The following is a 26,866-nucleotide window of genomic DNA, read 5'->3' as shown; positions in this document are numbered from 1 at the left end:
TAAAGTCAGCAAGCCGAGAAGTTTGACATATCAAATCACTGTAGCTTCGCTCATCTCTAAATACATAATTAGGGAACCACTTTAATTCACATTCATCTGAATATATCAAGTGTTCCTCCCCATCTAGAACAGGGGTCTCAAACTGGCAACCCTACAGATGTTGTAAAACTTCCAACTTCAAGCATGCCCAGCCAGCTAATGGCTGTCAGGAATGCTGAGAGTTGAAGTTTTGCAACATCTGGAGAGCTGCCAGTTTGAGAACCCAGATCTAGAACAGGCAAAATTCTACCAGCTTTATTCTGTAAGCCAAGTGTGAAGATTTATACTGATGCCCCCAATGTATTTTGTGGTACCCATTGTATTTTACTGCCTCTTTACCACCAAAATCTAAGTTCTTGGACTGGCCAAGTTTAGTGTATCCACTGCTTTCAAGGTACTGCTTGCCAAGCAATGAAAACAGTATGTGGGCAATCATGTTAAACCTGAATTAATCCAGTCCATTCATCAGAGCTCTCCCGAAGGTGACTTACAGCTGCATGTGTGTATTAACAGGCTCTAGAGCTTGCGACAAATGTAAAAAAAATTGTGAATTTTTATAATGTTAAAACAAAGCCACTCCAGAGTTTTTTTTTTATTCTTTATTTACAAAATAACATCTTTTAAAGCCAACAGCAGGCAGTCCTATAAAAAAAAAAAAAAAAAAAAAATAACACATTAACTGAGCATATCACACTGTAGGTTACTGTGAAATAGTCTGTTGCAGATAAGATCCTACTAGTTTTACAACTTTTTACAGCCGTATACCTGTTTTTCTTTTCCACCTTTTGAAGTTAATCTCAAGGAGCCGCAGACTGGAAGACAATTTCATATAGCCTGTAATAGGGAAATGCATTAGTCATTTTAAATTTCATTCATGGTCATAATCTGGAAGCACCACGTCTGACTAGAGATGACATAGCTTCTGTATGCTCCAGAGGATGTACTGGAAGGTTTTATACAATTTTCAAATCAACTAGTGTCAAAGTTAAGGAAAGGCAGGAACCAAAGTTACATATTTTTAAAAATGTTTGTTCTCCAGAGTAGAGATCGACCGATATCGTTTTAGGGCCGGTACCGATAATCCGTGGAGGTTAGGACTGATAGCCGATAAATTATACCGGAATATCGGTAGAAGTTATCGGCTATTTATCCCCCGCGACACCACTGCAGATCATTGATTTAAAGCGGGCGCTTTAAATCAATGCACTGCAGTGGCTTTTGCGGTGCCATAGGCCGCCGCCGCCGCTGCCCCCCCCCCCCCTTCTCTCCCCCCTGCCTGTCCGGGGGGTCCTGAGACCTATCACCGCCACCGCTCCCCCCTGCCGTGCCTAGGGGTGCCTCCAGCTGTTGCAAAACTACTACTCCCAGCATGCCCGGACATCTGTTGGCTGTCCGGGCATGCTGGTAGTTGTAGTTTTGCAACAGCTGGAGGGCCTACTGTAGGTATAGTATATTGTACAGACCCGTCCATCCCAGAATCCTGACTCACCTTCCCAGTTGCTGCAGGGACCGTCCGGGGAGGGTGGTCCAGGCCATCCATCCTGTAGTGTTTGGCCGCATTTCGGGTGGAGGGTGAACCGGTCCAGGCTGTCCTTCTCCGGGGGTCCTCTTCTCCACTCCGGGCAGGCTCCGGCCTAGTAACGCTGCACCTGACGTCACGGCGTCTACGCAGCGTACTAGGCTGGAGCCTGCCCGGAGTGGAGAAGAGGACCCCCGGAGAAGGACAGCCCGGACCGGTTCACCCTCCACCCGGAATGCCGCCGAACACTACAGGAAGGATGGATGGCCCGGACCACCCCCATTAAGGGTAAGTTTAATTTTTTTTATTGACTCGGAGGGTGGGGAGGGGCCCGACCGGTATAGCGGTATGGGCAAAAATCCATTCCATGGGAAAAAAAATTTAAAAAAATCAGGTTCATACCGGTATACCGCCCAGCACTACGGTGGGGGGGGGGGGGGGGCGCAACGCGGTGCGGTGGGTCAGGGCGATCGCGGTGAATTATCGACAAGGTAATTGCCGATACCGATAATGCCCAAAATAGTGATCGGCCAAAAATATCAGCCATACCGTTAATCGGTCGATCCCTACTCCAGAGCACAACATACAGCCCTAATATTAGTTTGTAATCCAAAAGTAGACGAAAAGCCTAGCTAAGGCTGGGTTCACACTACGTTTTGTCCCATACGGGAGCGCATACGGCAGGGGGGAGCTAAAAGCTCGCGCTCCCGTATGTCACCGTATGCGCTCCCGTATGTCATTCATTTCAATGAGCCGACCGGAGTGAAACGTTCGGTCGGCTCATTTTTGCGCCGTATGCGCTTTTACAACCGCAAAAATGAGCCGACCGGACCGAACGTTTCACTCCGGTCGGCTCATTGAAATGAATGACATACGGGAGCGCATACGGTGACATACGGGAGCGCGAGCTTTTAGCTCCCCCCTGCCGTATGCGCTCCCGTATGGGACAAAACAGTGTGAACCCAGCCATAGGCTGGGTTCACATCATGTTTTTGCCACACTTTTCAATCCGTTTTTCTAAAGAAAACCGTAAGGCAAAAAACGGATGGAACAGTATGGGGAAAAAAAAGTAAGCCATACAGTTCAGTCCATTTAAAAAAAAATATATATAAGTGATTGATAATTTTGTCCATTATTTAATGTGAGGGGTGTTGGGTGGGGACTTTAGGATGCAAATGTGCATGTGCAAAGTAAAAACTGTATACGGTTTGTATACATGTGCGTTTCCCATTGACTATCATGTAAAAAAAAAAAAAAAAAAAAGTATGCGGTTGCAGTATAGTTTTTAAACTGGCGAGACAAAAATGTGGCCAACCACTGTTTTGACTCCAATTTGAAAACCATACTGCAACCGCATAAGTTTTTTTTTTAAATTTATTTATTTATATACACACTTTAACATGGACGGCAATGGGAAACGCACATGCCCTGCTGGCTGCCCCTGCTTCTGTCTCCTAAAATAATCTTCCTCTTAGCATATTCAAATTCTGCACTTCTGCAACGTAAGTGCAGTTCGCTTACAGTCAGCTCTCATGTCCTTGTGACATGAGAGCTCATCTTGCCAGGGCTTTCTGGCCTCGCAGCGCTTATGTGACATGCGACTCATGTCACTAAGACAAGAGAGCTGTCTGTAAACTAACTGCGCTTGCGCTCCTGCCTCAGAGCGCAGCAGACATTGAATATACTCCTAGAGGCATATTGTTTCAGGAGGCAGAAAGAAGCAGGGCAGACAGCCATCGAGGCCCCACCTCCTGCATGCAGGTAACAGTTGAGAATGGGACTTTTGTTGGACAATTTCAAAGGAGCCACTGGATGGAATTTGGTAAGTGACCCCTCTTTGCACTCCTGGTCACCCACACTATAAACCAGTGTATTGGGTTTAGTGTAGGTGATCAGGGTGACAATTTTCCATTTAATCCACAGTATACTACGGTTTTAGGTCTGGTCACAAAACCAGATACAGGGCAAAATGAGCCGACCAGTGTCCCTATCTGACTCCGGTCAGCTCATTTAAGTGAATAAAATTTGGTGCCAGTCTGGGCTGGGATATGGGAGCGCCTGGTTTTGACGTTTTCCAGCTGGACCCGGCAGCCATAGGGAAAAACGTGATGTGAATGCAGCTCAACACCTAGCTGCAAAGAAACCACAGTACACATGCTGCAGCACAAAAAAATACAGCTGACATTCAACAGCATGCAAATCCAATTCTGTTACTTTATGCTACACTTTATAGATTACACCATACTGTTCAAGCCAGTCAAAAGGGCCATTTGATAGTTTGGCCACATGTTTGTAAGATATCTTGCCTGAATTTATTTTTTATGCCATCTGTCTGTATACCTAAAGTCAACATTTGCCAGACATGTTCTGGGATAGGTACTTTTAATATTTAAATCTGAGTTTTTCCCTTTCCACTGGATAGGGAATAAGTCACTTCATAAATTTGTTCTAGTGGAGCTACTCTAGTGATCGAGGGGTATCCCTGTGGTCAGAGCTCACAATTTGGATAATCTGGAGGCACACAGCACAGGCTATCACAATAAGTTTCAAACTCCTCTTAGATGCTCTAAGCTTTATCCGTGGTCAGATGAGAAGACAACTGTCCCATGAATACATACCAGTGTACCTATTGCTATATGTTCACCATGCTCCAGCGTAATGTCCCCATCCCTTTAGCTTCTCAAAAGCAGTTTAGGTGTAACCCCTTCCCAGAGGTGCTGCCTTTTTAAGGTGCTATGTGAGCAAAAATTTAAAAATCCTGTGGGCAGGGGTTATCTAGACCTCTGTAAAGCCCCACCAGTGCTAGCCTGTTCAGGGCACTCAATGCTGTGCCCGACCAGAGGGAAAGCTTGTGCCTGCTTATACTACTGGTAATGAGAAAAAGCTGTGCCCTAAGGGCTTAGTAGCAGCAGTTAGCCTAAATATCAGCTATGAAAAAAAAAAACAAAAAAAACGTGCAGATTCTTAAGATTTTTCCAAAATGACAGGTCTGCTTTAAAACTTCCATCCTTTAGAAAATGACAAAATGTTAAAAAAAAACTCTAGGCCCGTGTCCAGACCCCATCAATCTTCAATACCACCAGGAGAAGTGAACTTTACTTCCTAGTCCGGTGTTCCATCCAACAACAGAAGGGCTCCATAAAAGCCTATGCAACAGGCAGGAGATTCTGGCCAGCTGGGAAGCAAAAGCACATTTTCCCCAGCAGTATCTAGAGCCTGATCGGGGTTTAAACACTTTGACCCAGAGTGATCAAGTCTTGACATGTCAAAAGTTACCCTCAACCAGAAAACACACACCTTATCCAAGAAGACTAAGTAGTTTATGTCAGCCAGTATCTGGATTCCATATCTAGAGAGAAAAATGAAACAGTAATAAAATGAATATTTTAAACTTGAGACCATTAAAATAAAAAAAGCCATGGAGAAATAATTCCAATTACAAGTCTCGGGGCAAAGCAAAGCCAGATGGCTGAATTTAAGCAATATAATGAAATACTGTATATGTAAAGAAATGGGACAGGAAGAGATTACTCCGCACTGCCAAACTGCTGCATGTTTAATAGTGTCCATTTAAAAAGCTGTACATATATATGTAATGGGTTAGACAGAATTGAATAAATATGTCAGCAGTACAGACTTGTGAGCTGTTGCTGCAGTTTAGTTCAAGTTGTATACTTCCCGGATACAGATATAAAAGGGGGAACCAGCCAAATTATGCAGCTTCTATATAATTTTGTAGCTCAAAATGACACATTTCATGAGTAAAATGCCACCATCCCCATTAATTCACAAATTCCTGCCTCAACCAGCTTCATTGAGACAATAGCCCCACAAATCCCTCATTACATCCCCAGTTTAATTGCTACTTAAAAAGGTGCAGTGAAATAAAAAAAAATTCAGTGTAATTACATTTAAAATTAGCAAGTATGCACCTTAAGGGGACATTCACAAGTTTGTGTTTTGCTGCTGCCAATTTTTCACTCATTGGACTTTAGTGAGGATAATCCACAGCAGAAAATCTGTAGCAAAACACACACTTGTGAGTGTACCCTCCAGCAGCATCTATATTCTGAAATAACACTTCTGATTTTTTTTTCCCCCAAAGGCAAAGTTACTAATACCAAAACACAGTGCAGCACTTTATCACCTTGACCTAAGAATTACATTGTTCTCATTTCGCAGCTTTCCAAATTTATCATAAGGAAAAGCTTCACATCAATAGAGCACGCGGAATTACCAGAGCAGCACTACTGATGCTGCTCTTCTAAAATCAGATTATATGCATGAAAGTTACAAAACCTATTCCCTTAAAGACAAACCAGTACTGCTCAACTAGAGTGTTAACAGTACAAGAGTGACGAAAAAATAAAGTCTGCATATACATGAAGCTAGCCACCACAACAGAAGTAGGTCCGCATACACAAGAACATTGTTTTCAAGTTATGAACCCTTGATTTCTCAAACAGTGCCAGACTTGAAATTTAGCAAGGTGTAAGCTAACCACGGTTTTCCAGAGCCTTTAAAGCCTCCTCCTAAGTCTTTAAAAGGGGTAGGCTAAATGTGGGATTATAAAAAGGTGGATTTCCTAGAACGCACTGCCAAATTTCAATCAAGCTTCCATCTGTAGTACAGGCTACAGCCATGGATGTTTATTTTGATAATTGAATGTATACTGCACAAAGCCTTGAATGAAAACTCTGTATGAAAGGGTTAGATTTTCTCCTCTTCTAAATTGTAACTTCAATTTTCCATCTACAGAGCCATAATAAGGCTTTGTTCTCTGTAGGACTAATTGTACTTTAATGACATCTTTAATTTTAACCATGTAAAAAAAAAAGGTGAAAATTGAATTTACACCAATGTGCAGTAAAATATTGAACAGATTGTTATAACTAAAAAAATTCTTCCTACTTTTAAAAAAGCACTTCTACTTTCCTGTCTGAAAGTTTAGACAGCACTAATTTTTGCAACATAATCTGTAGTTTATTAGGACCATTGTGGCATTCATTTTATTTTATAAAAATAACTGCATTGTCTCTTGTTACATCACCTCTGACAAATTGAACTAAAATCAAATATTTACACCAGTCACCCTGCGGCTTCAGTAGTGTTCAACTTCAATAGCTCAAACATTCCTAAATGCAGTGATACCAAAATAGGTTTATTTTCTGTTCACTTTGAGAAGTGGGAACGGGGTTGTTTGAGCTAATGAGATGAGGGCGTTTTTTCTAATCACTTGCATTTCTAGTAAATCTGCACTCAAGTGGTATGGAGTCACGGAGGCCTAGGCTGCTGCAACAACGGGTAAGCTATCAAGTCACAGGGAGAAGATGTCAACCACTGCACTCCTAAAGAAGTTTAGATGCACTGCCAACTTTACAGCAGCATGCAAGAAAGCTGCTGTCAAATGCTGGACGCCAGCTACTGAAATCTTGGGGCTGCCAGGTATGGACCAGGCATTACACACTTTACAAAACATTTCCTGTTTTAAGAGGTTATTGATGCTCCATTCCAACTATGTAATTGTCTAAACAGTACAGTCCATGAGATCAGTGTTGGGACCGACTATGCATGTTTACACAAATGCACAAATGTACTGGAAAAGTGACCACATCTTCACTAGTACCAACTGTAATACCACCCAGGTGACTATTTGGTAGGCAGCAGTGGTGGTGGTTTTCTAACTCCAGCGAGTCACTTTTTTCAGAAGCCAAAACTGCAGACATTAGTGAGAGATCAAAAACCTGTCCTGAGGAAAAGTTGCCCATAGCAACCAATCAGCTCGCTTTCATTTTTAACAATGTCTTTGCAAAATGAAAGAAGCAATCCATTGGTTGCTATGGGCAACTTTTCCTTTGCACAGGTTTTGATAAGTCTCCCTTAGCTTTCCAATGACTCCAGTTTGCAATGCTTTGTTCAGAATCCAAAACCACTGCCTTACTGAAGCATTCAATGCTCCAGCTTCATGTGTCTAACTTACATTGCCACTAAGTATTACAGTAGCCCTCTTACTATCCACATTTCAACCTGCCTATTTTACCTGCATTGAAACACCCGAAGTCAGAGTGGAAAAGTAGGAATTCTAAACACTGAGGAGAGATTTATCCAATCCTGTGAAGAGGAAAAATGGGCCAGTTGCCTAATATCAGATTGCTTTTAAGTTATTTATTTACTGCCTGAAAAATTAAGTAATCTAATTGGTTTCTATGTGGGTACTGTTAGTGTTTTTTTTTTTTTTTTTAAATAAATGTGACTTACTTCACAAGTTTTAGTGTGCAAGCCAGGTCATGATTAAGATTACATAACTGACAACTGATCTATATCTGTAGGGCAAATCAATACACTGGCCCAGATCTACATCTGTCTGGTTTTTACTATTGACAATACAGTATTTTATCTTAAGTTCTGGTAATGTAACCAATCACATAGCACTACACAAATTTGGTGAAGATAAGATGCTTTGTTTACTTCTCTAGTAGCGAGCAGTAGTGGTAATTATAAAGAGAGGTGTATTTTTATCACCCTAACAAACTAAGCTTTAAAATCCTGGGAAAAGGAAGAGTTGTCTTTAGTTTGGAGATGTGAAGGGACCCCCCAATGCCATGGACAAGAGACTAGGTACAAGTCCAAGTTCCACTAGTCACAAGGGTTGAAGACTGGAAAATGCTGGAGGATCTGTTGGTAAATAAGTGGGGAACAAGAAGTCCACTGGTTTGTCCTTTGTATGAAATCTGGTTATCATCAGGTTTCTACATATAGAAAACCTAGGGACATGTTTGCATCCTCTTTAGATAAGTTCTTATCCATTTCCTGCCAGTCAGTTGACCAGTGCAACTCATAAGGCAGTTTTGTTGACTGTGACGGCTTTACAAGTTTGACCAACGTGAACTTAAAGTATGCGGCCTTTCAAAGCAAATCATACAGAATGCACAGTAAAGATTCCATGTAATTTCCATTACCAGAAACCTGAACTACTGTTACAAGTAAACACAAATACCCACCCCAACAGCAATTCCTGTCAATTACAGTAGCAAAGATGCCTGCTGCTAATTTTAGCATCATACTTTGTGCTTTGAGATACCCATACAAGTGCTGCACTGCATTTCATTGAACAGAAGTGTTATTTCAGAATTTAATTTTTTAACACAGTATTTCACCAAGGTAGAGGATTTCTTATGTACCTACCTGAACACGGTCAGCACTGAGCATCTTGAAGCGGCAATACTACATCCCGGATCCTACAGTCCTTTGGTAGCACTATGTTCCTCAAAGTTATGCACTGCAGAACTGCTTGCTACAGACGGCCACTAAGACTGTACGTGCAAATGAAGTGGCTAACACGTAAATGCGTTCCCATGCCTCTGGCTGCCAAGATCACAAAGTTGAAGTACACATCTTTGCCAGGATTAAGTGAAGAAGACCTTGACAGTGAGTTAACTAGCTGATATTAAAACGATGAAACTTGCGTTAAACAGCAAGTATACGCAAACATTTTCTAAAGGACATAGGTTTGCCAACTAGCAAGCTTGCCAATGGCATTTACTGCGAACAGAGTCCCCATTCCTCTCTAACGTAATATTTGATTACCAGCCATCTTCTGTTATTAGCACTATTACCGTTTAATGGTATTTAAAAGGAAAACTGAGCCCGTTCACCCACACTAAACCTTACACACTGGGTTATAGTGTGGGTGAACAGGAGTCCAACAAGGGGTCACTTAAATATATCCAGTAGGTCCTCATATGTCCCCCCAGAAGATCCACTGCTTAATTCAGTGAATCGAGCAGTGGGGGGGGTGCGCCCAGTGACTTCACTAGGAGATAATGAATATGTAAATTAAGCTGATGAAGCCCTGCCCCCCACTGCACGATTCACTTTGGGGGGACCTTCTGGACATATTTAAGTAAATTACCCCTCTGACCCCTGTTCACCCACACTATAAAAGACAGTGTATAAGGTGTAGGTTGGGTGAACGGGCTGACCACTTTTCCTTTAATTATTCTGGGTGACCCTGCATTGAAAAAATTGAAGCACTCGAGGGGAAAGATGTTCCAAATACAACCAGCTTCTTAAACAAGTCTAGAATTTTATTCCCAGATTGAGAAACTGAAAACCCTAAACGAGGTTGACTGATCCAAACAAGAACAATTGCAAAGTTATACCCCAAACTTCTATATAGTTTTACGAACCCTGCAGTGTAAAAACACTGGCATAAAGGGGTCCAGCAAATGCCTGACTGCTAAAATTGCCTATGAGCACATGGCAGTGCCACTGAATTATTTGTCAACTACACAATCTATGGCAATTCTAGACACTGTTATGGTATAAAAAATAATAAAAAAACTACTGTGTATACAGTCATTAGAAAAACTTGGATGTTCAAGTTTTGATTTGTCAGAGTCTGTGCTGCACTAACCCCTTGATAGTTGGAGCAAGAACTAAGGGTAGAGTGTGCGCTTCATCCAAGTCAAAACTTTTGACATGTTGAGTTTTTCTAAATGACATCTTTAAATAACACATTGGCCCTGATTTACTACTGTAAACCCAGTGTTGGGTAGTGCCAGAAAAAAAAAAAAATATAAAACCATTTTACTGAGAAAACCCAGGGGGAAAAAAAAAAAAAAAAAAAAAAAAAAAAAAGGGGTGGCCGTTGGGAAAGTGGGCATAGTCACCGGAAAAAAAAGCTGCGTGTCCCACGTTTTCACAAAAACCCAGCATATTTACCAAGGTTTCCAAAGAAAATGTAGTGGATTTGAGCTGCGGAAAACCCCATAGATCAGAGCATGTGTAATAAAAAAAATTAAAAAAAAAAATTAGATGTATGGAAGCCTTAGTAAATAGTGGACAAAAATAAAATAAAATATTGTAGGGACTTAAAACCCACAAACAGAACTCCACTCTTAGTAAGTCAGGGCCATTGCGTTAATAAAATTGACAAACTAGCTTTTCTTACAGTAGTTTGCCTTTTCACATGAATAGCTGATAACTTCTAGGACACTAGTCTAATAAGTTTACAAGTTTTGTACAAATTTTAGCAGAACTAATGCAGAAAAAAAAAATGGGGTTTTCATTAATTATTTGCAAATAAAAGGCTCAATGTCATATATTTTCGACTACTGATTGGCAACTACTTTACCTGTAGACATTTAGTCTCTTTGGAGCATGAACCCGAACCCTCTAATAGTACAGTAGAGAATGGCTTTGCCTGCTTCAGAAGTGTATGCTTGCAGCTATACACTGGATATTATATAAAGCAAAACAAGTGCCATTCTAGGGGGAAAAAAAAAAAAAAAAAAAGTCAGGCTTTAAACATTAATGGTATGAGAAACTGCCTACTCCTGAGAATGTTGAAGCTTTATATTCCCAAGACACTGAAATTTAAAAAACACAGAATTAACCTTGGAGAAAAAGCCAGTTGATTGTTGTATCCTTAATTGTACAAATTAAGTGGTTCAAGTTAGTTTAGTCCTTTGATTTTCTCTGTATAAAAGATCACCATCTAGCTGCGCAGTTAGAATAGGGTAGCTTGTACAGAAAATCTAGCACAGAGTCATTTCCATAAGTCTTCAACCTACAAGATTAGTTAAGACTACACATGGCAACTTTCTGCAGTAACCAAGTACTAAACAGGTAATAAGTGTTAGGTTACTGGGGTATGCATGATCATTGCTCAGCAGATTCCATATGCATCTCTACTTCATGCCTCCTAGAAAGTCATTTAGCTGCCAGAACAGGAAGAGATTGCCTGCTGGAATCCCCAAGTGGAATATTGGGACCCCCAAACTAACATTAACCACCTATTCAGTGGAAAGGTAAGACTACAGGCCAAATTAACTGTAAAGTGCAAGATTTTATTTAAGAGGCCAGTGATTCTTTTGAGCCACTTGGGAATCTAGTGTTCCCATAAAGAACTTTATTGGACACCTGGATGTGCATTTTAAGGCAAAGTTAACCCATTTGCTTGGATATCATATAAACAGTAATCTCAATCTTTACTAAAACGGAACCTTAAATGCATACCCATTAAGGAATTCCAAGCCCTGATAATTGTGTGATTTTAACCAATTTTTGCATTGATTAGCAAAAACAATTATATCTTGAAGTATTTTTTTTTTTTTTTAAAGGGTCAGTCACAGTGATTGCATATCAATAGGCTATACTAACACTGACGGAACTCAGATCTGATTCCCCTACTGATCCTAAGAATATGGAGGGGGGGGGGGGGAAGGGGTTAGACTGAAGGCCTTAGGCTTTTCAGGCAGTGGCATCTGCCAATTCAAGAGATGGGGCTTGTTTCAATTCCCTATTAAGTGTGCCAGAGGTTTGTATTTTGCCATGATATGCCATCACTGTAGAGTGCCCTTTTAATTCAAAAGCAAGAATTTATTCCTTTTCCAGTTTTACATGTGTTGAACATTCTAGCAAGAATGCTAGAGACCCAACTCTGCACACATACTGTAGGGGGTGGAAGTCATAGCCATAGATAGAATTGGCTAAACACCTGAAGTGTTTTAGACAGGCAATATTAGTTTCCAGGATCAGGTCTACAGTTAACATTACAAATACAGTAAAAAGCCCAAGCATGTAGACCTATAGCATTTCATTTGTATGTCCCATATAAAAAAAGTTTGCTACAGAATTTACTATATTTATGGCTTGTTCGTGTCTTCATGCATCATCTCATCAGTATATAGTTTTACTATAGAACAATGTTTAGGAATTGTTCTCATGTCCCTTTTAAATGAAGGGAAAAAAAAAATACACAGCCTGTTCAGATGCAGCAGTATCAGAAGCATACTCAAGTTTTAAAAAATTAAAAAAAAAGTTTACCACAAGGGATGGTGTTAGAACTAGTATAGATCTAGAGAGCTTCAGTTACTAAAAGTCCTTTGCAAAGTAAAGCAAGACCTTGCGACTATTCTTGGATAGTATATTTGTCTCTACAAACTCCCAAGTAGTATGGGGACAATGTCCCATTTTTACCCATAACATTAGCTACTAAGTACAGGAGAATCTCTCCTGGTTGAATAATTATGAACTGATGGAAACCTATTCCAGCAATGTATCTGTTACAGAGGAGATGTAGACACTTACTGAAATATAAGTTCATGAAGTCAGATCACAATGCTGTACACAACTCCATGCTTTGGAAGTCCTGTTTCAGTACTGACTGTATGGTTACCCAACACAATAAGCATTCCACATTTTTTTTTTTATTTATAAGTTTTTTTTAATACAACGGATTACAAGGACATTTCATGGAGCTTCTACTCAAGTCACAATACTCAAATACATAAAGATTAGTGTGTTATTCTATCTTGCCCAGAATACTGGGCAGATAAACCACACATTTATAAGAATTAAACCACCATCATGACAATACCACAGCCAGCCACATTTGTGCTGCACAGAATGGTTAAAATGTATGGTGTGGTGCTGCCTATCTGACTTTACAGTCCGTCACTGAGTGTCAGAGGCAAGGCAAGTCATGCTGCAGTCTCACCATGCCACAACCAAGGAGGTCTTTAATAGTTCCTGAGATCTGTTATCCCAGTCAACTGAAACCTAAATGACATAGTCCAAGAGCATTGTATAGCATCCAGTATAGCTCAAGCACAGTTTAAAAATATATAAAAAAGGGAGATAAGGGAAACCACATAAACTGTCATAAAACAAATGAGAATGTGTCACAAAATGATATCTGTATATATTAACTGGCTTTACAAATACTGGGTCAAGCAGAGGCATCCATAAAAGTGTTACCTTCTCGCTAAAATGAAAGTTAAAAAAAAATATATTAAACAAAAAAAATTACACTTCAGTGAATCTGTTTAGAACCTGGGTTTTTTGTTTGGCCCTTCATAGTCATCTCTTCCCCTGCTATAGCCTCCAGCAGCTGCTGCAGGAGCTACAGCCCCAATCCCTCTGGAAGCCTGTGCATTGGGAGTCCCTGCATTGCCCTGGGCAAACCGATCATTACGCTATTGAAAAACAAGTTCCGTTCATTACAGAAGAAGTCCATGTGTATAATATGGTTATTTTAGAAGGGTCCGTAGTCAAGGTTCGTCGATACAATCATCAGTGAGCCGATCCACAGGTACGAGGAACATAGAAAGGAAAAAAGGGTAATTTGCAAATTAGTTAAGTATCACATACCATGAGATACGCTCCCACAATTGATAAAGGTCAGCTGTTTCATATAGACTTCTGGCTGGGCTCAAGAAAGCACATCAGATGAGCAAGTGGGAAGTTATGGTGCCATAGTCAATATATAAATGCACTCCTGTATACAGACCGAGTATCTTTGCAACTAAATCACACATGACCCTACATGTATGGTAACGAAACCTACAAGTTTATGGTCCTAAATGCTTACTGGTAAAGCACTAGAAACTACAGCATGGCTGTGCAGAATTACATCATTAAGCCATGTTCTAATTAACTTAAGGTTATTTAACACTTTAGAATACCAACATGTGGTACACTGCCACGGAAAATTTACATTACAGAATACTGCCATATCATAAGCAGGCATTGTTGCTTACAAGATAATCCTAATGGTGCTTCTAGGGCAGTGCTTCTCAAGCTGAGACACCACCTTGTTAAAAGCAGTCATGACAGGAACGATCATTTGTAAAACATTTGCTGCAAAAAAGTTAAAATGAAGTTGGCAAAGTTTGTGCTGCCCTTTGCATGGTGAACATGTATTTTGCCACTTGATATGCATGAAATTAAAGGGGTAATCGCATCTCAAATATACTATTTAACCTCATGTTTTGACATGCACTACAATAGTTACCTTTCTTGAATCTTTTAAAGATATGCATTTGCCACCTTCCCTGGTTTGTTTTTAAGGGTGCATTCCCACGTGGCATATTTTGCTGCGTATTTTCCTACCCATTGACTTCAGAGAAAATAAAATACGCAGCAGCAAATATGCCGTGTGTGAATGTACCCTTAGGGTACAGACTACTTCACTCTAAAAGCAGCGATTGGCCTGGAACATTATTCTCTCTGGCACGATGAAATTAGGGGACCCCAGACCAACCACCTTATCTGTGCGATTACAATTAGAGATGAGCGAACTTACAGTAAGTTCAATTAGTCACCAACTTCTCAGCTCGGCAGTTGATGACTTATCCTGCGTAAATTAGTTCAGCCTTCAGGTGCTCCGGTGGGCTGGAAAAGGTGGACACATTCCTAGGAAAGAGTCTCCTAGGACTGTATCCACCTTTTCCAGCTCACGGGAGCACCTGAACTCATTTATGCAGGAAAAGTCATCAACTGCCAAGCCAAGAAGTTTGTGACGAATCGAATTTACTGTAAGTTCACTCATCTCTAATTACAATACTAGTGACAGCTCTCTAGGACAGCCCTGCATATATATGAGCCCCTGTCCTCAGTCTTAACAATAAATGCAGAAAGATAACTAGTAAGTTCAAGTGAAGTGTGTATTTCAATTTGTACAAGCATAAGACTGTATGCCACTGGCCTGAACTCTGGGACATCCCACACATCTCAGGGCCAAACCAGGCTGCACTGAGGGTACCAAAGGACAGACAAGATAAAGGCAGTTCGGAATACCCCTTTAAGTAGTTTTGTTGGCATTAAAAGGACAACTGTAGTGGAACACATTCCCGGGCCTCAAAAAAACTCATGGTCCGGCAGTGCTAACTTCATTCCACTTCCTGGGGATGAGGATGCCGCAGAGCCATCGGCATATCAGAGCTCCTTACATGACCGTGGGCTCAGCCCATCACTGGCCAGGGTGGGATATCGCTGCGGCCTGTAATATGCAGACTGCTCTGCGGCATCCCCAGGAAGTAGAATGGGGTTAGCACTGCTGGACCAACGGGGACTCATAGGAAGGTATGTATAAGTTTATTTGTTTTTGAGGCCTGGGCAGGGGAACTAGGGATAGACCGATAGATTTTTTTTTTTAGGGCTGATACCGATAGAGATGAGCAAACAGTAAATTCGATTCGTCATGAACTTCTCGGCTCGGTAGTTGATGACTTCTCCTGTGTAAATTAGTTCAGCCTTCAGGTGCTCTGGTGGGCTGGAAAAGGTGGATACATTCCTAGGAAAGAGTCTCCTAGGACTGCATCCACCTTTTCCAGCCCACGGGAGCACCTGAAAGCTTAACTAATTTATGTAGGAAAAGTCATCAACTGCCGAGCTGAGAAGTTTGTGCCGAATCAAATTTACTGTAAGTTTGCTCATCTCTACCGATAATCTGTCACCTTTCAGGCCAATTTATATTACTTATATCCGGTATAAGGTATTGGCCATTTCAAACCGCTCACCCCCCCCCCCCCCCCCCCCCGGGCGGGGCAAAAGCCATTGCAAATCAATGATTTAAAGCAGGCGCTTTAAATCAATGTACTGCAGCAGCTTTTGCCGCGACAGAGACCGCCGCCGGCTTCTCTCCCCCTTTCTGCCCTGGGGTCCTGAGTCTAACCGCCACAGTTGCCCAATCACCCCCCTCCCCATCCTCCGCCCACATACCGCTGCTGCCCCCCATCCTCTGCCCACATACCACCACCGCATCGCCTCCCCCCACCCCCTGTGTTCTAATTACCTGTTCCCGGGGTTCCGCAATACTTCTGGCTCAGTCGGCCTCCTGCACACTGGGCACTGACAGTGATGTAGCGTTGGGGACGTCACTTGTCATTACACAGCGCAGGAGCCAGAAGTATTGCGGACCCCAGGGAACAGGTAATTAGAACACCAGGGATGGGGGGAGGCGATGGGGCAGAGGACAGGGGCGGCATTATTAGCAAGGTAATTGCTGATACCGATAATGTCCAAAATCGTGATTATCGGCCAAACTGATAATTGGTCGATCACTAACAGGAACATAAAAAAAAAAAAAAAAAAAGTGTTCCTCTAGAGTTGTCCTTTAAAGTAGGGCACCAAGACCGGACCTTGTTTTATGTCAACTGAGTTTTTGGAATCTGCCAACAGATCAGTACAAACAGGACAGTAAAAACCATGCCATTATGGAACACTGTCAAAAGCACAGCTACATTTTAAATAGAGGCTTTAGACTAGTTTAAAAAGGTTTTCTGTGTTTTTTCTATGAAGTCTGGGTGCTTAAAAACTACTTGCGTGCTCCAATCCCTGCTCAGCCCATCAGTGACTGCAGTAACCTGCCTCAGTGACTGGCTAGTTAGACAGTTACTCCTAACAGGATGTTGTAGGAAGTAGAGCACCATAAACCAGGTGCGGTTGGATACAGCTGCAGGGGAATTGGGGAAGGCAGGTATAAGTATTTTTTGAGCAACCGGAGTAGTAAAAGGAAACCCACAAGACTCCTTTGATAGGCTATGTTCAAGAGACAAGAGAACGATCATTAACTCTTGACAACGGCAATGCCCTAGTAATCTCGAATGTCCCAATCACCAGAACTTTAAACTCAGCTATGTAATTTAAGTAGTACCCAACTTTAAAGCCATGTTACATACAATATCCAAGGTAACACATGTAGGCAAGTGGTGCTACATGTGACACAGTCTGAAGTGAGATTTAGAAAGCTGTTCATGACATTTCTGCAGTGAAAGGGTCACCACATCTTTCATGCATGTTAACCATGGGAGACTCAAATTTGATTCTACCTGACAAATTCCAGGTTTACCAACAAGACGTCATTAACCCTTGGCACAAAGCAAGGGGATGATCACCAGCTGATCACCCAGATTACTATACTCAAAGTTGATCAAGTATTTTTTAGAACAGTTGGATGTTCAAAGTAACTGAGCAAGAGAACTACTGCCACAAAACAAAACTTCTCTAAACCAAGCCTGCAGAAATGAAGCAGACCATAATTTTTTTTACTTTGCAATAGCACAGCTGGGAGCTAACTGCAACAGATATAAAATCCTGCAGTGTCCAAAGTCTGCTAAATATACAAACAGCATTTACTCTAGTCTCATTATCATAGAAGTGTGGAGCAGGAAAAAGACAATCCTGTCACATAGGGAAAGGACTGCCTTCACGTTACCTGTCAGTTTAACTGCTACCTACGTTATTTCTCCTTTAGAAGCCCTTGTGTCCTTTCAATTTATGCACCTAAAAATCCATATGATGGCTTTTTTGCGCCACCAATTCTACATAATTAGAAATCTACAGCAAAACTGAAAAAAAAAAATGTAAAAAAACGCAATAGAAGAAAAAAAAACACGCAATTTTGTACCTTTTGGGCGCTTCTGTTACTACACAGTACGTTTTTGTAAAAAAAAAAAAAAAATGACGCCTTTTCTTTATTATGTAGGTCCATACGGTTAAAATGATACCCTAACTCACAGGTTTGATTTTGTCGTACTTCTGGGAAAAAAAACAACTACATGCAGGAAAATTTATATGTATAAAATAGTCATCTTCTGACCCCTATTATTTTGCACTGTGATCTGAAGTTTTCAGCGGTGGCATTTTTGTATTGACTGGACTTTGCTTTTTATTCATTTTTTTCTTTCAGGATATAAAAAGTGACAAGATACGCTATTTTGGACTTTGGAAATTGTGCGTACTCCATTGACCATCGGGGGGGGGGGGGGGTTGTGTTTATTCAAACTTATTAGGGGAGGAGTTCAATGATCTTTTACATTGATAACTGAACAATGATTCTGCAGCTTGACTGCTAATGTCTGGATCTCAGGCACTGAGCAGTCATTCAGCGATTGGACACAGGAGGAAGGTTGGGGCCCTCCCCTTGTGTGCTCCAGCTGTTCAGGATGCCGCGATTTCGCCACGGCGGTCCTGAACAGCCCACTGAGCTAGCTGGGGGTAGTTTACTCTCACTGTAATTGCGGTGATCAACTTTGACCACCACATCTAAAGGATTAATAGTGCGCGGCACCATAATTCGTGCCATGCGCCGTTAGCCACCGGTCCAGGCTGTTACAGGCCGGCCCGACCCTCTGACGCGGCGCCACGCATTACAGAAAGGAAGCTGATTCAGGGTGTACAGGCAACGCCCAGGGTCCTTTTTCTTTCTCCTCTTCCCCTTCTGAGGGGGGCGGTTTGTGATGACTAATGTTTTTGTGACATGATATTTTGGCTTTTATTTGTAATAATTGATTTTAAAAAAACAGTTAAAGCACCAATATATGCTGTAGTCTGGTACTAATCATTACACCCAGGATTTAAAAAATTATAATAAAAAAAATATATATATATAAGATTTAAATGGACACTGTCCAAGTTTTTTTCATATGTTGATATGTTACTACAACATTAATATACTTTCATTTTTTTTAAAATAGTTTATTTTATATTTGAAAACCAGCCACTAGGGGTCTCCCTCCTAGTGGCCGGCTGCAGCCTGCCATGATGTCGCGACTGAATTAGGACAGATGCCAGTCGGGTAATCGGTCCCAATTCAGTCAGCCAGCCTGCGCTCGCTCCCTGCCTGTAAATCAGACAGACGGGATTGATCACTGAGGATGCGTGCATTGGCTCCCTGGCCTCTCACGCCGGCCCCGCCGACTGTCCTGCACTTCGGCGAGTTATTTTTGGGGTGGGGGTTTGATAGAGCGGGTTGCGGTGGGGTTTGGGGTAGCAGCGCATAACAAAGATATGTTTTCAACACAGTGTGTCTCCAGTTTCACCACTACAACTTCCAGCATGCCCCGACAACCAACAGCTGTCCGGGCAAGCTGGGCATTGTAGTGGTGAAACAACTGGAGGCACCCTGTATAGATGAACTAAGGGCGGAAGTGTCGGAACCAGCAGGCATCAGTGACCTTGTGCCTGCTGGGAAAGTCTGCCTGTAAGGGAGCACACTACCACCAAGCAGACAAAAAGCCATTTTTAATATAGTAAAAAAATAAAATAAATGTAAAGGCAGGGAGGGGGTCAGGGATAGATTGGCAATAGGCAGGTACAAAAAAAAAAAGCTGAAGTACTTTAAAAAAAAAAAAAAGGCGTAGAGGGTAAACTTAATATTCCTGATTAATAGCATGGGCAATGAATTCCCAGGGCAAATTCAAACTTAACAAATCCAGTAGCTCATGAGGTATTAAACCACACAGTCAAGTAAACATGAAAATGCTGTTTGTTATTTCATTTACTAAAGGTCTGTTCTTTTCAAGCAGACTTGGCTTAGGTGCCTACTACAGGATACGTGAGACCCCCAGATACCTGCCCAAGTTACCCAGACCCTATATATTGTACAATGCATAAAGACAAGGAAAATTATGCAATTGAATATTTCCACCGGGGTAAACTGCTAGAAAGAACCTAAGCTCTAGCACTGAAGTGTCAAAGCAACATCACTAAATTGGTAAACATAAAAATGCATTACTTCAGCATTTTATTAAAATGCTGTAATTGAATCAAGTGCAACTACTATAATTTACTATCATTAGATGTTCTAGTGGTTGATTTCTAAACATTCTAGTTCTGGTCACTATCAAATGACAACTGGATACATTACCATTTCCCCTGCCATAAGAGATGAAGCAATTGTTGCCTGGGTCACACCTGGGCTACCATCATAAGCCATACCAGGTGTCCCAAGGGGTGGGTACTTCTGTGCTGCTGCACCATAGGGATCTTTAAAAAAGTAAATAAGTTGGGTGAATGCAAAATGACTAGTTTCCAGCTGTGATTTACCAAGCACAAGCAAAGTTTTCTTACCTCCCATTGACATAGAGTTTGCTCCCATGCGCATCTCTCGCTCCCTCTGTAGAGTAAAGAATCTTATTAGATACATTTAAAAAGCCACAAAACAACAAATATGCATTGTAGGCTGCCACTCACTGGGTCCATGTATCCCATACGGTAGCCCTCTTCTCTTTGGCGCCTCATCTGCTCTTCCATTTCACGCTGACGAAGCATCAGTTCTTCCTCTCTCCTCCGCCGTTCCTCCTCTTGTCTGTTTAAAGAGATTTGTTGAGATTAAAAACTATATATAGCATTAAAGGGAAAGGGTTGTTTTAAATAAAAATAAAGCCAACAAACCTAATTAGCACAGATAGCAATATTGTTGTCTTACCTTAATTGCATCTCCTTACGCTTTTGCATTTCTTGGTTGTGTAATTCCTCCATACGTCTAAGCTCTTCCTGACGTCTCAACAGATCTAAAGAAATATATTTAGAGATGGTGGCATAATAGGTTTTACTGCACAAGGCAGCAGACAGGGTTTTATACAAGCTTTCCTCCAAAGAACCAGAAGTGCAATCTACATTTAATTGTGAACCATAAGATTCTGTGTCAAAATGTATTCTTCCAGGAATTACTGAATTTTAATACATCATGTGTAACCAATACAAAATATGTAACCAACAGTTAAAATATGCAGTAGACGAACATGCCTTAAGGAGCCCAACATTACAGTTAATACCAGTTTGTAAATTTGAAGTCTATCATACCAACCTTGTCGAAGCAGGTTGGCCTGATGTTCATGGAAAGCATCTTCCATTTCACTTTCAAGCTTCTCCTTAGCTTCCTTCATGTTTTTCTCAACTTGCTGCCTTTGCTGTTTCTCCATTTCATCAAGAGACTTCCACCTCTGGGAATATTCAAACTCAAAGGAGCCATGTTGTGCAAACCTAGGTGGTACTTCTCTCTCCCTGTTAAGAGATTGATAAGGTTAGACCGTTCAGGTGTCATGAAACACAAAAGGTAGATTTAAGACTTTGCATAACTGTCCATTATAGAGTTAATTGGGGTGGGGGGGGGGGTTACTTACTTTTGATACATGTGGTTCTTCTGGGCAAGTTTCTCAGGAAGACCATCCTCATCATCAAATTGCTCCAAGGGCTCAACAATAACAGGCATTGGTGTCCTAGAAGAGATGTTTAAGTAGAAGTATACAGCCTCAACACAAAAGATACAGCTTTAAGACAGTCAAATAGTCTGCTTAAAAAAAAAAAAAAAAAAAAAAAAAACTTACGTCGTCAAAAGAAACACTCCTTCTGTACACCTTTCAAAGGCCTTTCTGGCAACTGGTTTGGCAGCAAACTCAACAATTCCTTTTCCAGTGGATCTACCGCGATCATCCACTATAACCACAGCCCTCTCAACCGGTCCAAACTGGCTGAAGGCCTCTTCTAAAAGCTCATTTGATACATATGGTGACAAGTTCCGCACAGAAAGAGCAGCAGAATGGGTGGCAAATCGTACCCTGAGTTGTCTACCTCTCATTGGGAAATCATCCAATTCTGCCTTGGCAATCTCAGCCAGGGCTCTAGTTTCCTACAAATTTAAGCACAGAATGTCACATTAAAACACTGTTTTCCTGTATCCCATGTAAAGCCAGCCCATACAAAGATGCACAGTATTACAGTTAATCCAAATGTATGACCAGTGGTCACCTGGTCCATGCTTAGCACTAATTTCACACTGTTACTTTGTAACAGAGAACCCATCAGCAGAAAAAGTGATGTAAATAAGCACATGACCAGTTGAGGACATTGACTGGACATGTCATATCTAGTGGTTGTCAGTAGAGATGAGCAAAGTTAGTGATTCCATTCGTCATGAACTTCTGTTTGCTGACTTGTGACCCGCCAGCGCCGTTTTGTCCCCCCCCATTAATTATCAGCCCAGCGGGGTACTACTGACATATGTCAAGCACTGCCATCCTCTGTTGCCGACGCTGGAACTCTATACTGTACGCCAGTGGTCTCCAACCTGCGGACCTCCAGCTGTTGCAAAACTACGACTCCCAGCATGCCCGGACAACCAACGGCTGTCCGGGCATGCTGAGAGTTGTTTTGCAACAGCTGGAGGTCTGCAGGTTTGAGACCACTGCTGTACGCTGTATCCTTATGCCCGGGCTGCAAAAAAAAGATAAAGAAAATAAACTTTAACTTACTTACACCGGCCTTATGCTGGGGACTGGAACGTCGGACAGACGTCAGCCTATCACCGGTCGGAACGGCTGTCCGACGTTCCAGTCCCCAGCGCAAGGCCGATGTAAGCAAGTTAAAGTTTATTTTCTTTATCTTTTGCAGCCCGGGCATAGGGATACAGCGTACAGCAGTGGTCTCAAACCTGAGGACCTCCAGCATTTGCAAAACTACAACTCACAGCATGCCCGGACAGCCGTTGGTTGTCCGGGCATGCCGGGAGTTGTAGTTTTGCAACATCTGGAGGTCCGCAGGTTGGAGACCACTGGCGTACAGCGAGTGCCAGCGCCAGCGGCACCCCAACAAAGAGGTAAAGGGCAGTGCTTGCGGGTGACATGTGAGTAGTACCCCACTTGGCTGATAATCGGGGGGAGCAGATCAGCGCTGGCGGTTAACATGATTTTGGGTGTGGCCATCGCTCGCAGGTCACATTGCTCACACGGGGGTTGAAAGAAATACCGTTATATACCGTGGATGCGCCATAAGTTACAAAAATACCTTGATACACATATTTGATCATACCACCCAGCTCTACCTAGACTACTCACAGGGATGGCACTACAGGTTTGTTTTTTGACCAGAACCTGCAATGGAAGTCCAGATGGAGCTTTTGATGCTAATGTGAACACAGCTTTATGGCAGCCAAAAGTAAAAGATGCCATTATGCTGTAGAAACCATGCTGGCAATTCCCTGACCCACAGCTTTATTTTATTTTATACGACTATGCTCACTGGCCCAGTTCTTACCATAAGAACTTACCAGCTTATGTGCCGACCAAGGGGGAGATTTATGAAAACCTGTGCAGGGGAAGGGTGGTACAGTAGCCCAAAGCAATGAGACTAGTTTATGATAAAAAAAAAACTTCCCCCACAGGTTTTGATAAGTCTGCCCCCTTGTCCTTTGGTTCCTATTAAATGCTCAATGCAAGTCAAACAAATGGCTTCTAGTACACACAGTAAAGCTGTGGGCGTCAGCAAGTTTCTTCAGTGGGCATGTGACAGTGCCCATAAACATCCATTGCTCTGGGGTCAGTTTTGTGCAGTAAGGCTTTTTCACTATTAGAAAAGTTTCAAATTCTGGTAGGACAATCTCCCTTAATGGGTCCTGGACTAACAGACAAACTAGCACACAGTGGAAGGAATGATCCCATTAATAGAATTGGCTTTGTCAGTTTTTCTTCCACACCAGAGGGAAACAGCCAAATCAAAGTGGCAGGTCATGTGGCTAAGGGAATCACTTGGGGGTTATTTAGTTTATGCTAATCACCATCTGGAACAAACATATAGGTCTAGATGGAGATATAAAGAAGTTCTACACTAGATGTTTTTAAACCTATTCAACAAAACATGGTCTTGAGGACCATGCTTGGGAAAAAAAAAAAAAAACTGTTCGCGTATGAGAGAAGACCATTCTATTACCGATCTGTTCTAAAGACGGCTGCATGGTGCCCATCACTGGGACAAGTCCATGCTACTGAGATGTACAAGGCAGTCAGTGGTAGGACTTGAAGCGGCCTTGGGGTAAAACATTCTGTGGTCTCTCCCTGCCATCCCTGCACCATACTCACCAACTTGATGAAGCCAAAACCTTTGCTTTTGTTGATGAACACCTCCCCGGGTTCTCCATATTTGCCAAACAGTTTTTTGAACTCTTCATCTGTGATATCATTAGGAAGATTTCCCACAAAGAGGCGACAGCGCTGGGTGTAAGTCTTCTCTCCAGGTCTCTTTAGAAGAGACAGAGTGGCCCTGACCCCCTGAGAATTACAGGAATAACAGTTACCATAGTATCTACAGTAAACAGGTAAATAAACAGCGTCAACCCACAGTACTACATGTCATTTGTGTGTATACAGCCTCTAGACATGAGTGAGCGATAAGCATTCCCACTCCCCATGCATATAAAGATAGAACACTCCTATATCTGTACACATATGTATATATTTCAGGCATCGGCACTCCCATTTATAAATCGTGAAAGAACAGTACACTCCTATATCCATATATACACCATTTCAGCACCTCATGTGTAAATCAGTTAAGATCTCACAGCACACACCTATATTACATGTACACACCCCATTTCCAGCCATCGGCACCCCATGTGTACATAGGTTGAGGTCTCAGTACACACCTATATCTATATTCCATATATACTCTATTTCCGGTCTCTAGAACCGAGTGAGCCATCAGCAGCGACACCCCAGCCACACGATAACTGCAGACGAGGGGGCGGGGCCTAACTCAAAATGGAGGCGACACAATAGACGGCACAGCCCTGGCGGCCATCTTACAGCCTTCTTCACACGGCACAAGATGAAGGCTGTAATACACGCCTACACCACATGGACAGTATAATATACTATAGTAGGGCAGTTGTATACACGGTAACACTTACATCGTTCCATCCGCCCTCGTCACGAACATCGCTTTCGACCTCCGAATGCTGTTCCGGTTTCGTTGGCGGTGGCTGTGAATGGAATCTGGACTGGTGCGGCCTCTTCTGGCCGGGCTGGGGATTGTTTCCAGGCCGCTGCCTCTGCTGGTTCTGGTTGTGCTGCTGTTGGGGCGGTGCAGGCTTTTGCTGCTGCTGTTGGGGCGGTGCAGGCTTCTGTTGCTGCTGTTGGGGCGGTGCAGGCTTCTGCTGCTGTGGCGGTACAGGCTTCTGCTGCTGCTGGGGCGGTGGATGGGACTGCGGCTGAGCTGCGTTTTGCACGGCGGGAGGTGCGGCTTTAGGCGGCGGCTGCTGCTGCTTTGGGGCCTGGTTCGGGGGGGCCGGCTTCTGTGTGGCGGGGGGCGGTTGCTGCTGTTGAGGAGTAGTGGCGGGCTTCTGCTGAGGGGACGGCGCCGGCTTAGTCTGCGGGGAGGCGGCTGGGGTCTGCGGCGCTGCGGGCTTAGCGGCGGGAGTCTTGGCCGCGGGGGTCTGTGGAGTCTGCGCGGTCTTCGGGGCTTCTTGGCTGGGAGGTTTCTGTTCCTGATTATTCACCTGCGGCGGCTTCTGTTGCGGCTGTTGCTGCTGCGGTTGTTGCGTGGGCTTCTGCGCCTGCTGGTTCTGCGCCTGTTGGTTCAGAGGCTGTTGGTTCTGCGGGGGCTTCTGTTGGTTCTGCTGAGGTTTATGCTGCTGTTGGTTGTAATGACCTGAAGGGCCTCTGTTGGAGTCCATGTAGCTGTGTCCTCGGTAGTTCGACATGCCGCCCATACCTCCACGGCCACCGTTCCCCCGACGGTAAATGTTCAACCCCATGCCTCCTCCACCTCCGCCCATTCCACCACGGTTTCGGTATCTGTCGCGGGACATCGTTCACAGAAATTCTGCTTTTACTGATCGTCACAGCAAAATGGCGACGAAGACTGTGAGGATGCTTTGTCCTTTACTTATGTAGAAAGCCTAGGTTTACTCCCCCTATGACAATAACCAATCAGAGAGACCCGAACGGCTAACCGCGGGCGCCTGTTGGTGACAGAGACTGTTCACGGGAATGGGAACTCCAGCGGTGATTGGGCCGTGTGGTGATTGGCATAATTTACGCCCAATAGGGCTCCTTCTAGGTTTACCTACTGCCGCTGTGAAATGTAAGCGGATGTGTTCGTGATGTATGAGCGGCAGTAGTTGGGGTTGAGGTGTTCCTTGTGATGGCTCACACACAGGCAGATGGGCTACTAAGCGTTATTTTGTCGCAGTGTGAATTAATGTAACAAAGTGCCAGATAACAATGGCTGGAGTAGGAACAGATGGCGCGGAGGGCCTCTTCCCATTAAGACAATGCGGATGTAAACCAGTCTATGCTATGTTCAGATTTTGCGATTTAGATTTCGCTTACTATATAGCTATCTATGTGTATGTATATATATATATATATATATATATATATATATATATATATATATATATATATATATATATATATATATATAAAATTGATAAAAGAGTTAGGAGGGCACTGCTTTTACTTTCCATTTATTATGTACCCGCCTGGCAGAATAACTAAAGCGGTGTCAGTGGCTTCCAATATTACTGTGCCCTGCCGTGGTGCTAAGTGATGTGATATGAAATACTAGTACAATATTATAATTGTTGAAGAGAAAAATCACTTGCACTCACCAGTCTAGTGGACTTCAGTGTTCCGGATTATCCGTTGTGTCGGGAGACGTGTGGATGAGGGTGCTCCGAGGCTAACAGCTAATAGCCTCTGAGCACCGTCATCCACACGTCTCCCCGCACAACGGATAATCCGGAACACTGAAGTCCACTAGACCGTCAGTGCAAGTGATTTTTCTCTTCAACAATTATATATATATATATATATATATATATATATATATATATTAGGGATCGACCGATATCGTTTTTTTAGGGCCGATACCGATAATCGGTGGAGGTTAGGCCGATAGCCGATAACTTATACAGATATTCCGGTATAAGTTATCGGCTATTTAACCCCCCGCGACATC

The 26,866-nt window shown here is 42.7% G+C and overlaps 1 protein-coding gene across 2 annotated transcripts; it reads right to left on the bottom strand.

Moving 5' to 3' along the window:
- Positions 1-616: 616 nt before the first annotated feature.
- On the bottom strand, positions 617-25,893 carry SFPQ (splicing factor proline and glutamine rich). 2 transcript variants are annotated; one of them, XR_008888791.1, is made up of 12 exons: positions 24,813-25,893; positions 23,983-24,171; positions 21,457-21,758; positions 21,253-21,348; positions 20,937-21,133; positions 20,556-20,640; positions 20,321-20,435; positions 20,198-20,243; positions 19,995-20,113; positions 4,856-4,907; positions 805-873; positions 617-681 (listed from the first exon to the last, which is right to left on the bottom strand). XR_008888791.1 is itself a non-coding variant. In XM_056557208.1 (10 exons), exons 1-10 carry the CDS (start codon positions 25,710-25,712, stop codon positions 13,390-13,392), a joined length of 2,199 nt encoding a protein of 732 aa, XP_056413183.1. In that variant the 5' UTR covers positions 25,713-25,889; the 3' UTR covers positions 8,689-13,389. The 2 variants fall into 2 exon arrangements, 1 of the variants encoding a protein (XP_056413183.1); XM_056557208.1 differs by lacking the exons at positions 617-681; positions 805-873; positions 4,856-4,907 and adding an exon at positions 8,689-13,539 and having other exon boundaries at positions 24,813-25,889.
- Positions 25,894-26,866: the final 973 nt, after the last annotated feature.

Source organism: Hyla sarda, chromosome 2, assembly GCF_029499605.1.
Source record: "Hyla sarda isolate aHylSar1 chromosome 2, aHylSar1.hap1, whole genome shotgun sequence".
In the NCBI taxonomy this organism is placed as follows: Eukaryota; Metazoa; Chordata; class Amphibia; order Anura; family Hylidae; genus Hyla; species Hyla sarda.
The sequence above is the reverse complement of the archived record's forward strand: the minus strand, read 5'-3'. Positions and strand labels throughout refer to the sequence as shown.

Excerpts from the sequence above, each read along its gene's own strand:
- SFPQ (XM_056557208.1), bottom strand. The coding sequence starts at position 25,712 with ATGTCCCGCGACAGATACCGAAACCGTGGTGGAATGGGCGGAGGTGGA. Across the intron at positions 21,134-21,252 it reads AAGAACCACATGTATCAAAA|GGAGAGAGAAGTACCACCTA; the intron begins GTAAGTAACCCC and ends ATCTCTTAACAG. Across the intron at positions 20,114-20,197 it reads AAACTCTATGTCAATGGGAG|ATCCCTATGGTGCAGCAGCA; the intron begins GTAAGAAAACTT and ends ACTTTTTTAAAG.